Source organism: Micromys minutus (assembly GCF_963924665.1).
Source record: "Micromys minutus genome assembly, chromosome: 2".
Taxonomy (NCBI): Eukaryota; Metazoa; Chordata; class Mammalia; order Rodentia; family Muridae; genus Micromys; species Micromys minutus.
In genome coordinates this window covers 77802820-77820165 of record NC_137971.1, presented here as the reverse complement: position 1 = coordinate 77820165, position 17346 = coordinate 77802820, and the positions used below count along the sequence as shown (strand labels likewise).

General features: G+C 45.5%; 1 protein-coding gene across 2 annotated transcripts in view; it reads left to right on the top strand.

The window, feature by feature from the left end:
* Positions 1–17160, top strand: part of IQCK (IQ motif containing K) — a gene marked incomplete at its 5' end in the record, with an annotated part of 109183 nt that extends 92023 nt beyond the window's left edge. For both annotated transcript variants that reach the window (XM_080911301.1, XM_080911300.1), the window contains one exon: positions 17070–17160. In XM_080911301.1, the coding sequence (XP_080767427.1) occupies positions 17070–17125 (56 nt within the window). In that variant the 3' untranslated portion in view covers positions 17126–17160. The remainder of the gene's footprint in view (positions 1–17069) is intronic.
* Between the last annotated feature and the right edge of the window lie 186 nt (positions 17161–17346).

Sequence of the window (17346 nt, the reverse complement as noted above, 5' to 3'; positions counted from 1 at the left end):
CCAGTTGATGATCCACAGTCTCTGTAGTGGTAACAAGGGTCCAGTTGAAGACCCACTGTCTATAGTAGTAACAGGGGGCCCAGTTGATGATCCACAGTCTCTATAGTGGTAACAAGGGGCCCAGTTGATGATCCACAGTCTCTATAGTGGTAACAAGGGTCCGAGTCCATGTGTTCTGAAGCAAGCACACCATTTGCCGCCTCCTCATCTTCACACACTCCTCTGAAGTAGGCACAGTTTGATCACATCATATGGATAAGAAAACTGAGTCACAGAGAGGCTAAACATTATACCCAAGGCCACAATGCAAAGGGGTGACCCCAGAGTTCTCCCTCTCCTCCTCATATTGGTGCACCATGTGGCTGTCACCTATGGAGTTACAGTGCTTAGGGGAACTGAAGATGTTTTCTCTAGCATCTGTCAGGATCCAGCCTCTGATTCTAGTTGCCAAGAGCATAAAGCACATGATCCTTTATGCCCATCGACCTTAGAGAGCAACAATGCCACCTGCCAAATGGCCCCACCCCCACCCTGTGAGTTTGTTGACTCTCGGTATTCACCCTTACAATCTAAATTTAGAATCCAAACAGTTAAAGTGTCTGCCAGTTTTCAGATCCGACTCTCATTAGTTTGAGCTTGGATGCATTTAAAGGCACAGAGCTAAGGCGGTTGGACATTACAGAGCACAGTTCTTTTTCCTATCTCTACTGTGCCTGCCCACTCACCAGATCTGTGAGGTTTCATCATGAGAAGTGAGAAAACAAAGGTATCTAAGATCTTCAGCTCCGCTTGCTCCTACTCCACAGGAAAGCCTGACAGGGCTTTATGTGGCTCCATTTAAGGAGGAGGCTTTGATTGACACCCAGGGGCCTTGCAGTTTGCCCTGTTGTTACTGCAAACACCGCATTCGCTTTCATGACACTCAGATTTGTCAGGAAGAGCACCTGCTAATGAGGCACTACAGGAGCCTCAAGCACGCATGGGAGGTGAGGCCAGAGGTCACTCTCGCTGCATCCTTGAGCCACACAATGGCTTTTGGGCTCAGCTCACTGTCTCCTTTTTGTATAGTCCAGGATCTCAGCCCAGGGAATGGTACCACCCACCGTGGGCAGATCTTCTTACCTCAGTGAACCTAATAGAGGCAGTTCCATACAAGTATGCTCACAAGCCCATCTCCCAGGTGATTCTAGATTTTATCATGTAGACAAAAGAGGCCATTATGGCATGTAACAATTAGGAACAATGCTACTGTAAGCCTTCATTCACAGGATTCCATGTAAACATGCATTTCACTTCTCTTGGTCACTTAGGAGTGGAATTGCTGGGTCATGTGCTAACTTAGTGAAGAACTCACCAGAGTGCTCGCCAGTGTGGCTGAGAAAGGTCACATTTCCACCAGCCATGTAGAAAGGTGTTTCTATATGAACATGGGTGTCACTCAGTATTTGTTAGATTACAGTCATTGCAGTGGGTGTCACATGGCATCTCATTGTGGTTTGATTTGTATTTTTTTAATGACTAATGCTGTTGAGGATCTTTTCTGAGCATGTTGTCCATTATTATACCTACCCTAGAAATAGCAGGGCAGAGCTTTTGTCCCTTTAAATTGGGTTGGTTGTATTTAGTAGTAAAAGTTGTGTGTGTATGTGTGTGTGTGTATATGTGTGTATGTGTATGTATGTATGTATGTATGTATATGTATGTGTGTGCATGTGTGTATATGTGTGTATGTGTGTATATATGTGTGTATGTATGTATGTGTATATGTGTATGTGTGTATGTGTGTATGTATGTGTCTATGTATGTATGTATGTGTATATGTGTATGTGTGTATGTGTGTGTATATGTGTGTATGTGTGTATATATGTGTGTATGTATGTATATATGTGTATATGTGTATGTGTGTATGTGTATATGTGTATGTGTGTATGTGTGTGTATGTGTGTATATATGTGTGTGTGTATGTATGTATGTATGTATGTATGTATGTATGTATGTATATATGTGTGTTGTTCATTCAAGTCCCTTATCAAGTACATGATTTCAGTTGTGTGGGATGTCTTTCCTCCCCTACCCCTTTGCAGAACTAAATATCCAGTCACTATCGGTGCTGAGAAATCCTGTTATTTCTGAGTCCTAATTTTAATTATAAAAGATGAAGGATGGAGGCAGGAAGATATAAAAAAGTGGCCAGTGAGTGTCTTTTGGTGAAGCCAAGAGATGAAGGCCCACTCCACCTTTTGCACGTGTGCTAAACTCTGGACTTCAAAACCACAACAACAGAACTTTGACTTAGAGTCCATGGAGACAGACACGCAGGCACCTCAACTTTCTGTTTAGGAATGAACTTTCCAGGCTGAATCCCAAACCACACAGAAGCAAGAAGCACTTCTTCTGACAGGATGGTCTGTCCCCAGACTTCCCTCACTTGTGTTGTCTGGCCTATCGAGTGTAAACTTGGTGTAAACAATTTATGCTTTCCTCAGATTTCATCATAAAATTAGGGGTAGCACCAGGTCATAGGTTTGGAGCGAGTCCAAGGGAGGAAGTGGGCTGAACAGCAGTCTTCGTCCCTTTCTGCTTCCTGACTTGGAGTGCAGGGTGCCCAGTGCCTTCCCCAACTCCTGCCTCCTTCACCTCACGGCTCTGACGGACACCACCTGCATCTGTGAGCCAAATCCACCATCCTTCCTTAAAGTGTTTTCCTCTGGGTGTTTTTCACACCAGCAGCAGTTCATATGCAGATGACTCACTGGACTGAGGCACTGAGGAGGCACGGGGAGACAAATCATCCTCTGAAGGACGAGAGCTTATGTGGAGATAAATGGGTCACTCTCCTTAGTGAGTGAAATGGGTCACTCTCCTTAGTGAGTGAAGACATTCACGGTTTCCCCCAGGGCGCTGGGGCTCCCTTAGAAAGAACTCAGTATTTGAAACTGTGTGATGTTAGTACTATTCCCCTCTGATGTTTGAAGAGTCTGGTTTCTGAGTTTCAGTGTTTCTTGCTCTGAGCTCTGTCTGCTCTGAAATCTGAGTCAGTTGAGCAAGCAGAGGCCGGGTGTGGTGTAGCTCAGTTGGACAGAGTGCGTGCTTAGAGTCCATCCCCGGTACCTCGTGAAATCAGGCACTATGACATGTGCCTATGATCCCAGCATGTAGGGTAGAGGTAGGAAGATCAGAAGTTCAAAGTCACCCTTGACCACTTAATGTGTCTGGAATATAGGAATCGCCAACTCAAAAGAAAAAAGACAGCAAATACTGCCTTGGAATCCCTGAGTGTGGCTGGAAATGATTATCTATAACCTTGTCATCCTTGTAGAGATATTTAAACATAAGCTGAACTTGTTTCCACTTCTCTTAAGGCAGAATATAGTACATATAGCTTCTGCCAGGATGTGGATATGCTGTTGGACTGTAAACTCTCTTGGGATGCCTAGGATGTTTCTAAAGGCTCAATCTTGGCCCTAGCAGCTGAGAATGCAGAGCTAAATAAAAAGCCCTGGGCAGTGGCTGACTGGGCTTGCCTGTGTTCATTCATGCCTATGACTTGCTGAGTTCTGGAAGACATCAACTTTCAGAGGCCAGTGTAGTAGGCAGTGAAATTCCAGTCTTCATGCAAAAGGGAACTTCCTGTGTATACTGAGGTATAGGAAGAAAGTATTATCAAGTAGAGACACAAATTCACCTGAATGACACATAAACCAAAGCTTGCCCAACAGCCAAAAGAAATGTGTTGAAATACTGTTTTAAGTGCTACATTTTCCATGTCTCATATGGCAATCGAATTCTTCATGCCATGCAGAAATGGTCTTATTGAATATGCACCATGTGCTGTGTAGTGTGTGCCATCGTATTTCAGACCTTGCATTCTACTGAAAGCTTTTCAGCAACTTTGTATTAATTGGGTTTATCATCCTATGACTGTAACAAAATACCTGAGATAATCAACTTACAAAGAGAAAAGGTTTATGCTGGTTGTTAACTTCAGAGGTTTCCATCTGGGGTCAGTTGTTGCTGTTGCTTTGTGTCTGTACCGAGGCAGAACATCATGCCGGGGATTGTGTGCTAGAGCAAGCTTGGCTGGATAGAAACAGAAACAGAGATGGGGCCAGGGTGCCAATATCACCTTCAAGGGCATGCCCCATTGACTTAACTTTTTTTTACTGGACCTCACCTCCTGAGGGTTGTTCCACCTCACAGTAGAGCCATAGTCTGGGCCCAAATCTTTGTCACCAGGGATTTGAGGTCACACTTATCTAACTGTAGCATATTCCTATTATAGATGAAGGAAACAGGTTTCCAGGCTTGAGATACTTGTTCAGAATCCCTGGTTAATAGACAAGAGGATTTCAAGCTAGACCTCTCTTCCTATATTTGGGGGACCTCTTGCTAGCTTTGATTTACGTTTTTTTCCCATAAGGACGTGGCTTTCCTTGCCTTATGAAACCAAGCCTTTGGGGTAGCTGAGTTGGTAGAAGGCTTGCCTAGCATGCATAAGGTTTGATCCTTTTGATCCCAGCACTGCCAAAGTTCCAGAATTAAGATCCTTCCCAGAGTCAAATTAACAATTCCCTGATTCTGTCTCAGCGTAACCAGCTTTGTCACCCCAAGATCAAATGTGCCTGTGTAGAATGCTGCCTCCAAGGAGGCAGAGCTTTAAGTTGGCTGCGGGGGCATTGTTTAGAAGTCAGCAGCAAAAAGCTGCAATTAATCCACCCTGGAGTTGTCATTGCCCCGAATTGCCTCCTGGCTTCCAGGTTGACTCAACTCCCCTAAAAATAACAGTCCAACACGCAGTAAATCTACAGCCCACTGACATTCTCTGCTCCCCATCTCTCTTCTGGTGTGGAGACAAGAGAGCATGGGGCTTTCTTTCTCCTTTCTAGGTTTCACCCGTATCCTTCACATTTTCTTAAACTGTGTAGTGATACTATAATGGAAAATAATTTCTCTTAGAAAACAAGCCGTTTGGGGGAAAGGACAGTGAACGTGAACAAAGCTCACCATTTACAAGCATGAAAACGGTCAACCTGTCAGTCATTTCTACAGTTAGCACATGCTAGTGAGAGAAGAAACATTAGCAAAATAGAAAAATTAAGTCTTGGTAATAAATTTTACACTCTCCTCTGTTTTCCTAACCTGCCCTGATTCCAACACTAAGGACTATGAAGGTATTGACTGTGGTTTTTACTTTCCCTTGTCTTGTTTTTACTATGTGAGATTTACTACATGGCCTAAGCTCCTCTTGAAATCATGGTCCTCCTGCCTCAGCCTTCTCAGTGTTGGCTTGGCCAGCCTGTGCCATCATTCCAGGAAGCCCATAGATTGCTTACCCCCAGACCGAGGCAGGTGAGAACCTTGCTTGTCCATTCACATAGCTCTGTGACTTTGGCCAAGTCCTCGGCCCTCCCTTTGTCTCCATCTCCCAGCCAGCACAGCTGTCCCCAGGGCATATGTGAGGACAGCAGAAATGACAGACAGGCAGAGAGCTCTGAGCAGGGTCTAGAGCCCCATGATGGATATTTCCTAATGAATGCTGAGACACTGCTAGTATTTCTAGGGTCCCCAGGACCTGCTGAGGCCTGTCACTACTGGTTTTTCCCTGAAGGTATCTGTGTAGTTGAGGCTTGAAGTAGACCTTGAGCTCCTCATGCCTCAGCCTCCCAAGAGTTGGAACTACAGCCTTGAGCAGTGCACTGGCTGGTTCTGTGTCAACTTGACACGAGCTGGAGTTATCACAGAGAATGGAGCCTCAGTTGAGGAAATGCCTCCATGAGATCCACTGTAAGGCATTTTCTCAACTAGTGATCAAGGGGGGAGGGCCCCGCCCATTGTGGGTGGTGCCATCCCTGGGCTGGTAGACCTGGGTTCTATAAGAAAGCAGGCTGAGCAAGCCAGGGGGAGCAAGCCAGTAAGCAGCATCCCTCCATGGCCTCTGCATCAGCTCCTGCTTTCCTGACCTGCTTGAGTTCCAGTCCTGACTTCCTTTGATGATGAACAGCAATGTGGAAGTGTAAGCTGAATGAATCCTTTTCTCAGCTTGCTTCTTGGTCATGATGTTTTGTGCAGGAATAAAAACCCTGACTAAGACAAGCAGTGTGTGACCCTCAACCTTGGCTCTTATAAGATCTTCGGATTATTGTATCCAATCTTCTCTTCCCCAGTTGCCTGGGGAATTTTATTTTATATTATACATATTTTTTTAAAGCTGCCAGCCTTTTCATCTAAGTCTTCCCTTTTTCTTCTTTTTAAGAATTATTTTTGAGAATTTCTTCTGCATGCGGGAACTTTGTTCATATTCCTGTACCCTGTTCCTTTCTCATGTTGCTGTCTCACAGCTATGGGCCCCTTCTCCATCCTCCATGTTCTCCTTCTGCTTTGATGCCTTTGTTTCTCTTTTCCTCCTTCTTTCTGGGGCAGGGTTTCTCTGTGTAGCCCTGGCTATCCTGGGACTCACTCTGGAGACCAGGCTGGCCTTGAACTCACATAGATCCACTGCTTCTGCCTTCTGAGTGCTGGGATTATACAGCCTGGGCCACAACATTGGGCCACAGATGCCTCCCCTTTGTTTGTGCAAAGCTTTATATGGGTGCTGAGGATGATTGTAACAGTCTTGCCATATCCAGAGGACATCTCTTTGTAGTGCTCCCCCCTCCAGCTCGCACAGTCTTTGCACCTCCTATTTCACGATGGGTTTCCTGGCCTCGGCATGGGTGGTATGGATGTTCCATTAGGTCAAGGCATTCTGCATTTCTTTATTCTCAGCAGTTGATAAGTTAGTAGTGTTTGCTTTGACCAGAGCCCACTACAGAAGGGGGCTTCTCTGACGTCGAGTGGCAGAGGTCTCTGGGTACAAACATATCGATGCAGGAGGCACTTTAACTCCACATGCATTTAGCACAACATCATAGTAGAATCCCTATGGGGCCTGTGCCCTCTCTAGCCATAGACCTTCAACCAGGCTTATAATGCAGGCATGTGTTCCCTCATCAGGGTAGACTTCAGTTCCAACCAGGAAGCAGTTGGTTGCCCTGGATCTGTGATGTCACTCTTGGGCCTGTGAGCATATCATGGCTGGCAGGCTGGTGGTATCAAACACCTGTTACTAAACTGAGTTAGATTACTGAGAACTTTTCTCCCCAGCAACTTTCATGGCACTGTGCAAGCTAGCCATTAGGCACAACACTTCCAGCTCAGTTCCAGCTTGACTTCATGGTGTCCTATAGCTTAAGTGTGTGCTGTCTTCACCAACAGGACCTTACCATTTAGTCCTGGTGGGCAGTCAAGAGCACAGCAATATCAATTCAGAAGGGAGGTATCCAACCCCTGGCACTGGGGTTTAGATTAAGAAACCCATGGCTTCTATTCTTTGTGGGTGAGGTGATTTACAGGAGAGTGCTCCAGTCATTACGTGCTACACGGTGAGCTCCTGCATATGTCTACACCACATACCTACCACACGGACTAAGATGGAGAACATGCCAAACACCCAGCAGACTCCCGCAGGCCTCTCCCGTTCCTGCTACATAACCTTTCTAACTTCAATCTTTACAGAAAAATTTGCTTAGCCTCACATTTTCTGTTACTTGAAAACATAGCAACCCACTCTTTTTGAAACATGGCTTCTTCTGCTGGACCTTCTGTCTAGGAAGTCCAGCTTTATCATTCAGAGAGTGTTAGATGATTCTTTATTGCTGCGACGTGATCTCCTGAGTATCTTACAATTTATATACCCACTGATTTATTGATACTTACCTGGGTTGGATTCCACTGGGTCCTTGTGAGAAACGCTGGTACTTTGCCTGCTGTTAGATGTCTTCTGCTGGCTGTAGATTTTCATTGGCATCTCTGGAGTTGTAGAGTCAGGGGGTGGGGGTATTCATGGGTTTGATTCAAGTCATTTTGGCCACTCTGTGTCACATCACCATCTGTGATGGGTGAGCATCCCACTTGCCCTGTATCCCCCCAACACTGAGTGGGCTATGTCTTCTTCATTGTACACATTCTAGGGTATACTGGTCTCTCTCACTGTATATCTTCTACCTACTTATGTCCCTGTATGCCACTGGGATGCCACTTCATTCCTGAACTCAGTCATGCTGTGGGGACCTGGCAGGTCAACTTGACAGAAAGCACTTGTGCCTGAAAAGGGTCTCAGAGATCTGCCTGTGACAAAACATGAGTTTAGGGAGCACATTCCAGAACAGCTACCTGCTTCTGCCTCCTGAGAGCTGGGAGTAAAGGCACATGGCTCTCCAGCTCACTGTTACTGTGTACATGGTTTTCCTGTGGATTATTTTGTCTGGCAAATTAATTCTATTATATCCCTCCTCCCTCCCTCCCTTCTCCTCCCCCTCACATGATCCAGCCTTCTCAGCCTTCTAAGTACTAGGATTATAACCATGTACTTTTATTACCAGCTAGTCTGATATATTTTATAGGATTCTTTTAGAAAGAAAGCTCATCCTCAGGACTGGGGAGATGCTCAGTTGGGAAAGTGCTTGATGTAAAGACATGAGGCCCCGAGTTTGGATCTCTAGCATGCACATAAAGTCCAGGCAGGACAGTGTGTGCCTATAAACCTGGAAGTAGATACAAGAGGATCCCCGCAGCTTGCTGGCTGTCCAGTACAACCAACTCAGTGAATTCCAGGCCAATAAGAGATCCTGTTTCAAAATCATGAGGCAGTGAGCAATAGAGGAAGACATGGAATATCCACCCCTGGCCTCCACATACATGAGCCCACATCTGCACAATCACACATGAGCATGTACATGTACCATATATGAGAAAGAAAAGAAAAGAAAAATAATACCCAACCAAATAGCAGCCCACACAGAGGGTGCTTTAGAACATCAAGGAGAAGGTGCATTCTCCTTGTTCTCCTTGTCCTCTTTCCATTTCATCCATGTTAAGGTTTCTTTCTTTTTTAAAGCATAGCTGAGAGCCCACGTGATGACTGGGCAGAGGCTGCGGCTGTAATTTTGTGGGTAATGACTGTGATTTTGTACAAGGCAGGCAAACTTAATGGGTAGACAACAGAGACTTCACCAGGAACAAATGCAAAGTGGGAACCACTTGTTCTAAAAGGAGATCATGACTGTTTATATTTAGAAAACTCTGTGTGTGTGTGTGTGTGTGTGTGTGTGTGTGTGTGTGTGTGTGTGTGTGTTTCTAGTTTCTACCTCCCTTCTGCCTTCCCTCTGAGGTATCATCATGGATGGCTTCTGACACTAGCTGAATGGCATCTTTGCATTATCCTTGTCCCCTCTTAGATGTTAACCTGCCATCCAGCAATCTCAAATTTACCTCACCATCAAAGCTGGCAGGAAATGTACCTGCCGTTTCCTCTGTGACATCCCTCCTTTTTCCTCAAACTTTGTGAAATCATTACATTTCTAATGGCACCCCATGTTTACCAATGACCAGATCCCCAACTGACTTCTGTTCCGTCTCTATGATAAAATGTCCTGACCAAAGAACCTTAAGGGAGAAGGGTTTCTTCTGGCTCACAGTTCAAGGGCACAGTCTGTCATGGCAAAGAGTCAAGGTGGCAGGAGCCTGAAGCAAGTGGTCACTTAGCACCCAGAGTTGGGAGGCAGAGAGCGGTGGAATCCGTGCTGCTGTATAGTTTGCTTTCCCCTGCTTGTACAGTGCAGGATCCCCTGGCTGAGGAAAGGTATCATAAATCACAATAATCTCCCACAAGCATGCCCAGAGGGCTTCTGCCCCTGCTGATTCTAGGTTTTAAGTTGACAACTGGGATAAACCATTACAGGAATCTCTCCTCAGTTGCTGGGCGTTCAGACTGCTCTTGGGCTGTCTGCAAAGATTACAACACAGCCCTGAATACCTTTGCTCCAGTGTATGAAGTTGTACGTTTTATTGTAGGAATCTTTGTTGCCCTTGTGAGAAGTTTGTGAGACGGTGATTCTGTTGGGGTTGAGGATGTGAATGTAGAGGTCAGACCACCTATAGTCAGACCTCATACAAATTACCTAATCCTGTGTTCTCAGTCTCCCTGTCTGTAAAATTAGAGAAAACAACCTCGCTTTGACTTAATATATGTCAATACTTCAGTGAGAACCATACAATTTTTTAAAAAATGTACCTGGAAATGGGCTTTGATTAGGCAAAAGGAAAGAAGAGAAAGGAGAAAACACTGGGATAGGAGTGTAGCTCAGTTGGTAGAGCACTTGCCCCGTCTGCACAGAGCCCCAGGTTCAATCCTCAGCACCACACTGGATGTGGCAGTGCACACTTGTAATCCTAGCACTTAGTACGACCAGGCAGAAGAATTAGGAGTTTAAGGCTTTCTTCAACTACTTAACTGAATTCCAGGCCAGCCTGGGCTATAAGAGACCTTGTCTTTGTTTCTGTTTTTCATTAATTTAAAAAAAAAATCAAATAAACATTGTTAACTTTCTGATAAAAATTGCCGAGTGACCCTGTCCCTTCTGTGACCTCAAGTCCCAGCACTCTTGGGGACTGTTGCTGCTTGTGAGGAAAAGCTCAACGAAGCAGCTTCTTCCTGCTGTGTGGTCCTTAGGGACTTCAGTTCCCTGACTATTTTTCTTTCTTTCCCCCAAATAGAGTAGAAGCTCCTTGAGGGAGGGGCTTTGCCCTAGGGATGGCAAGATAACAGCAGGTGATTAACCCAGTTAGACTCAACTGCAAAGATAGTTCTTTTCACACTTGACCCCATAGCTGATTCAGTAGCCTGTGAATGACAAAGCTCTTTCCTCAGACTGCTGTAGGCAAAGCTCATTCCCAGGCTCAGCTTCAGGAGATCCAGTTGAAAGTCTGAGGTAGGTCCCTGGAATCTGTGTTTTGGCCTCAGGTGAACAGGCACGGTTTGTGGTCCCACATTCCCCCCTTTAACCCCCGAGGCCTCCACCCTCTCCACGGAATGTTGCTGGCTGTGAGGTTGCTCTGGGCTGTGACCTCTCAGCTGCAGTACTGGAGTAGGAGAGGATGGAGGAGCTCAAGTAAAGGAGCCTCATTAGGATGCCAGGCTCTCCTGTCACATTGCCACTAAGCAGGAGCTGAAGAAGGGCTGGCACATCTCTTTGGGATTTTCCACTCCTCCTGGCCCTTCCGGAATTGGCTGGATATCAGCATGCCAAGGGGGACAAGGACAGGACAGGGGCACTGAGGCGTCTGTCTGGTAGATATCTCTAAGGCAGAAAGTGGGTTCTTCCAGAAGCTCTGCTAGATTCCTCCCTACCATCCCCCTGCCTCCAATCCTCCAAACCTCCCTTTCCAGGACTCGATCCTGCAAAGACTGGAAGGACTAAGACCCCTTGGAATACAGGCTGATTGGATGAGGCAGAGTCTAACTGCATTGGGACTTAGGCAACCCTTTCTCCCTCTCCTCCAGTAGCAGAGACTATAGGTGTGTTCCACTGCATCCAAGAATTCTGCTTACTTTTTAGCAAAGTAGTCCTTGCATAGAGTCCTCATGCTCAAAAGATACATAAGGTAAAACGTGGACTTCAGTGGACACTCCCAGCCTGGACCACACCCCTGCACCCCAGCAGCACTCAGGGCTTCTACAGAGGGGATGAGGCATGTCCAATAGGCTTATGCAGTAGTAAGATTTTAAGTATTGTCTACTCACTGATGTATGACAGGTGAGAATTAGCTTGAACAACCCAGACTTTTCTAGTTTTTTATTGTGGCTTTGTGATTTCAACTAGAGTATGCACTGTCTTTGTTTCTTTTTACTTCTAGAGATGGGTGGTAATAAAATATATGAGCCATAGAATGAACACCCATGTAGTCACCACCCAGAGGGAGGTACACGCAATTCCCATTCTCTCTCTCTCTCTCTCTCTCTCTCTCTCTCTCTCTCTCTCTCTCTCTCTCTCTCTCTCCTTATTCTTTCTTTCTTTCTTCTTTTTTTTTTTTTGGCAAAGTTTTGCTATGTATCCCAGGCTAGCCTTGAACTTGTGATGTGTTTGATTCTATCTACTGAGTCATGGGATTAAAGATATACATCACTATGTCTGTCTCAAAGTCAACACTATTGAATTTCTTCCTTGGGCAGTGAAGTCATGTGCCTGACTCTTGTGGGACTCAGAGTTCCTTACTTGAGTGTGCTTCCCTCAACACCAGTTTGCTATAACCAAGGCTACACTCTGGATTGTTCTGAGCCTACCATGCAACTACCCTTCAGTATCATTAGGCTCCTGTGAGCTGAAGTATAGTACTGAGGTTCATTCATGCTCACTGCTCTGTAGAATCACTCACTGCTCCAGGGCACACATCTGTTCTCCAGTGAGCTGATGGTATTTCCTCTCTTTTGTTGCTGTGAGATGGAATTTACTTAGTTACTTTTGCCTTTGAATCTGTGTATATGTATATGCATGGTTTTTACTTGTGTGTGTGTGTTTTCACATGCACATTTGAAGACCCGATCACTCTAACTTAATTGAGGCAGGGTCTTTCACTGAACCTGGAGGTCCAGCCCAGTTAACCTGTACTGGTGATGTCTGCTACTGAGCCCACCTGACTTTCATGTGGGTGTAGGCCATCCAAAATCTAGTCCTCTGGTCTTCACACTTGTTCAACAAGAGCTTTAACCATTGAGCTACAACCAAGTCGAATGTTGTAAGTGTAATTTTTATTCTCCTATAGAAATTGTTGTCTCAGAAATTAACTGCCTGTCTGCTAACCTAGGCCTAGTCCTGGAAGCTTCTAGCCTCCCTACAATCTACTCTAGGCCTATAATGTTTTCAGCCTGAGACTTAACTGGAGAATAAGACCACTCTTCTTTCTTCCCTTCCTTCCTTCCTTCCTTCCTTCCTTCCTTCCTTCCTTCCTTCCTTCCTTCCAAGATTAACTTATTTACTTAATATGAGTACACTTTCCCTGTCTTCAGATACACCAGAAGAGGGCATCAGAGCCTCATTACAGATGGTTGTGACCCACCATGTGGTTGCTGGGATTTGAACTCAGGACCTCGGGAAGAACAGCCAGTGCTCTTAACTGCTGAGCCATCTCTCCAGTCCAAGATCACCCTTTCTTGTGTTTTCTGAGCTCCGATTGGCTGGTTCAACTCAGCTATTCTGGCTCAAAATCCTCTCCAAGTTGACTGATTCAGTCTGGCTTCTCTTTCAGCCTCTTATTTTTTGCTCTGCTTGGCTCCAAACTAACTCTAGCAATCTGTTCTGATTTTCTGACCCTTCTCATTCTCTGGCTTCTTCATCTGTGTCTAGTGTGTTCTCTCTTTAACCAGTCTCTGTGAAACTCTCCTGGTAAACCCGCCTCCTTCCTCCCTCTCTGCACTGCTCTCTTAAGTAGCTTCCCTTTCGCCTCTCTTATGAGTTGGGCACATCCTATTCGGTCAAATCGGTCTCTGATTTGTCACTTTGTCTATCATTCAATTAGATATCACTTTCAAACATGAGTGCTTCCTTCTATAAACTAACTTTATCTTCATTGTTTGGATTTAAAGCATGTACTAAGAGTGTGTCTGTATTCTAGCCAGAGGGAGTAAAGATGTGTGCTGAGCCACACCACAACTAGAAATGGGATTTTATTTTTCAGTACACAACACAATCTTGGACTTCACAGCAGCACCATGCTGTGAGACTTTAATTCTTATCTAGTGGTTCATGCCTATAGGGACTCCAGCAGAGAACACAGCAGATGTGGTGTCACCTGTATTTGTCATGAGCCTCTATTTCCTTTGCTAACACATTTTTCCAATATGCTTGCCCACCTAGAAGAGATAGGCATCTTTGTAGGCAGGGCCAGTAATGGGGATGGTCCACGCTCCTCAGATGATTTCACCATGTGAGGCCACACCTCTATGCTTACTTTCAGCCCCTCAACTCTGGACAGTCACTTGGCTGTTTGTTTTAAAGAAACATCTCTAGCTCAGTTCTTTCCCCTCAGGCCTCACTGTGTCCCTGTGACACCCTGAAAAAAGTGCTGGCCTTTTGCAAAGCAAGGGCAGAATGTAGTTAACAGTAAAGAGGCAGAGAGGGATGGGCAGGGCTTGTTCGAATGGGGGGACAGAGGCACACAGGTGAATTCTTCATATACATAAGCAGAGGGAAATTTAAGGAAAGCCAAGGGCTGGGAATCCTTTCCAGAAACCTTGTCTTCAGCACCAACAGCACCCCGTACGTACCTGGCAGTTGTAGATCAGTTTAATCAGCTGATGCATCAAGCTGAGAGGAATTCTAGGCTCTGAGGGTCTTGTAGTCAAGTTTCTTTAAATTGGATTCTAACCATAGTCCATTTTCAACTCTGACTGAACATTAGTGGCACACAGGAATTCCTATGAATACAGATACCTGGGTCCCAGGCCAATGACATCACAGTTTCTGAGATGAGACCCAGACACTTGGAAAATGACCTTGTGGTTTTTATATGGATTGTAGGTGTAGAACCTATTGTCTGCAGGCCAGAACCTGTAACTGACATCCATCAGAGTCACTTGGGGGAAGGTTTAAAATGAGTGCCCTGGGCTCCTCTCTGTGTAACTGGGTTGGGCCTAGCCTTAGTTTTGTTTACTGTTACTATGGTAAAATAGCCAGACAATAGCAACAATGTGTTTATTCTAGCTCATAGTTCTAGGTCACAGCCATGGAGAAGCCATAGGGGCAAGAGCCTGAGAGGACTAGTCACATGTCCAGAGCAGAGAGCAGCGCATGCGTTCATGTCAGATCCAGCGCAGTCGTTTCGTCCAGGCATAAAACAGCACTGTCCATTTTCAGGGTGTATCTTACCCCTTTAGTTAACCACTTGATGCTGGGCAAGTTTGCCTTGTGCATCCCAAGGGGATCCAGTGCAATCCTGTGTGATCACTGTGTCTTCCTGCCTGTATGGTCATCAGGCCAGTGGCTTGAAAGGGGTCCTAAACAGGGTAGACACTACAGACCTTGCCCAGGCCCCTATCAGTCGTAATCTGTACAGCCTAAGCCTTCATGGGCCAGAGGAGGTGTGAGTGGAGGGAGTCACTGAGAAAAGTGCAGATTATTTCCAGCTTTGACCGACCGTGTCATTGTTAATAGGCTCCAGAATCCTAAACGCATAGAGCATCATCATGTGACTGACAGTATAGCTGACAAAGGGGTACATCTCTACATGTAATAACATTTTAAATTGTTTATTTGTGTGTGTGTTATGTGTGTGCACATATGTGCATGTACAGAAATGTGTGAAGTTTGGAGAACAACTTTGAGAAGTTGGTTCCCTCCTTCCACCCTGTGAGTTCTAGGAGCAGAGCTCAGGTCAGCGGGCTTTGAGGCAAATGCCTTTACCCATCCAGCATCCCACTGGCTCCATCTGCACATTGTTAAACCATGTTTGGGCTTAAAGACTCCCAGTATTAAAACCATTCTTGTTAATGTTAATGCAGGTTGAGGCTCCCTTGTGGTGGCTCACATCCTGAATCCCAACGCTTAAGGGACAGAGGCAGGCAGGTCTCTTAATTGAAAGCCAACTTGGATTACGTGGCATGATTCAGACCAGCCAGGGCTCCCCAGTGAAGTGAGTCTTGTCTCAAAGAGAGAGAACAGAGAGAGACAGAGACACCCGATTCAGGTTTTAAAATGTTTGCATTTGAAATCTTGGGTTAGGTCTCAAGTGTAAAGACTAGACCCATTTAGGTTTCATACTCATACATATAGTATGAACACAATTTTATGGAATTTTAAAAAACAATTCTGTGTTAAACTTGAGTTAAAACATATGGAATTAGTTCAGTGCTCAGAAAGTATCAGATCTGGGCTTGATCTACATTTCATATTTTGAGATTTGGGGATTCCCACCAATTATTTTGTAATATTAATTAAAAATATTAATATTATTAATTATTAATTTAAAAAATTAATTAATTTGTAATTACTAATTTAAAAAAACGAGATCAATACAGGGACTGAAATAGAGAAGGAGAGGATACCGGGGACCCTGGCACCTGGGGAGAGTTCCACATAGTCAAGACCAGAAGGAGAGGTGGATCTAAGGGAACCTACTCTTGAAGCTGCCTCAGCGAGTCCCTGCACAAGAGCTAAGGAGCCGACTGTTCTCAGAATGACTGAGCTCTAGAAAAGCATTCAGGCCACTGCCATCAAGAAATAGCCCACTGCGTGATGACAGCAGTCCTCCCTTGCCTGATGCTCATGTCTGGTGGGTGTATGCCCTCAGTTTCTGGGTAGACTGGGGGTCATGGCTGAAACCTCTGTTCTACGCAGTAACAGTCTAAAACCTAGTGCCTGATAGAAACATGATCCATTTCCTAAACAACCAGGGTGGCGAGCCCTCGAAAACAACCTTTCAGGCATTTACACGGGAGGGAAGTTACTAGCGGTGAAGCTAAAACTGAAGGTTGAGGTGGGGGATGGTTCAGTTTTAAACCGTGTATAGCACTGGCCTGGGGTCAGTGTCATACAGAAGATCACAGAGGGTCCATGGGGCCCCAGCCAGTCTGTCTTAAAATACAAGGCAGTGGCATCTAAGGACACTCAAGGCTGTCCTCTGACCTCCAAGGCATGTGCACTCAAAGGCACACACAATCCTTTGATCCTGCCGAGGGACTGTGGTTCAGTGGCAGAGTGTCTACTTATGCATTTATGAAGCAAGCCCTGGGCACATTCCCAGCACCACAAAACAATATTACAATGAGTAATAATACATTTAAAAGAAGAGAGTTCTGGCTTTCCATACTTGGGGACAGCATCTGACCTTTTGGGATTAATCTCTCCTATACAGAGTGCTGTGCTCTGGGTCCAGCTAACTTCTCTTCAATGAAATGGTGCCAGGTACTGGATCAGGGTGAATCTGTCATTTTTAGTAGAACTTCCTTCGGTACCGTGATCTCCAATGGACACTATCAACCTTTTTTTTTTTTAAATTGAATTCCAAACTGCCACGAACTGAGGGGGAGGTGGCTCCTAGCCTTCAGGTGCAATCCTTTTTTGTGCCCAGCGTTTGAGGGGCCAGAACCACAGCTACGGTGGGGTTTGTTGTAAATGACCCTGTCCAGAGAGCAGTTCCCAACTGGCAGGTCTGTCTTTGTGTGAAGTGACCAGCCCCTCTCTCTTCTCTCTCTGCAGTGAGATGTAAAATAGAGGATGAGGAAGTGCCTGCCACCTCCGTACCATATCCTTAGCCGCCGACGTCAGTCACTCCGTGTGGAAGGATGGCGTATCCAAGATGCACTTTCCCTATGACAGTGTCTTTAACAAGCCTTAGTGTGGTGGATACAGAACCCTTGCACACGAGGTAGGATTTGCTGCAGACAAGCCGAAGCAGTTTAGCTTCCCGCCTTCCCCTAAAGGCTACACTTTCCCATGGCCATCCTCACTGTCAGGAGCACCCTTCTGAGCCGTG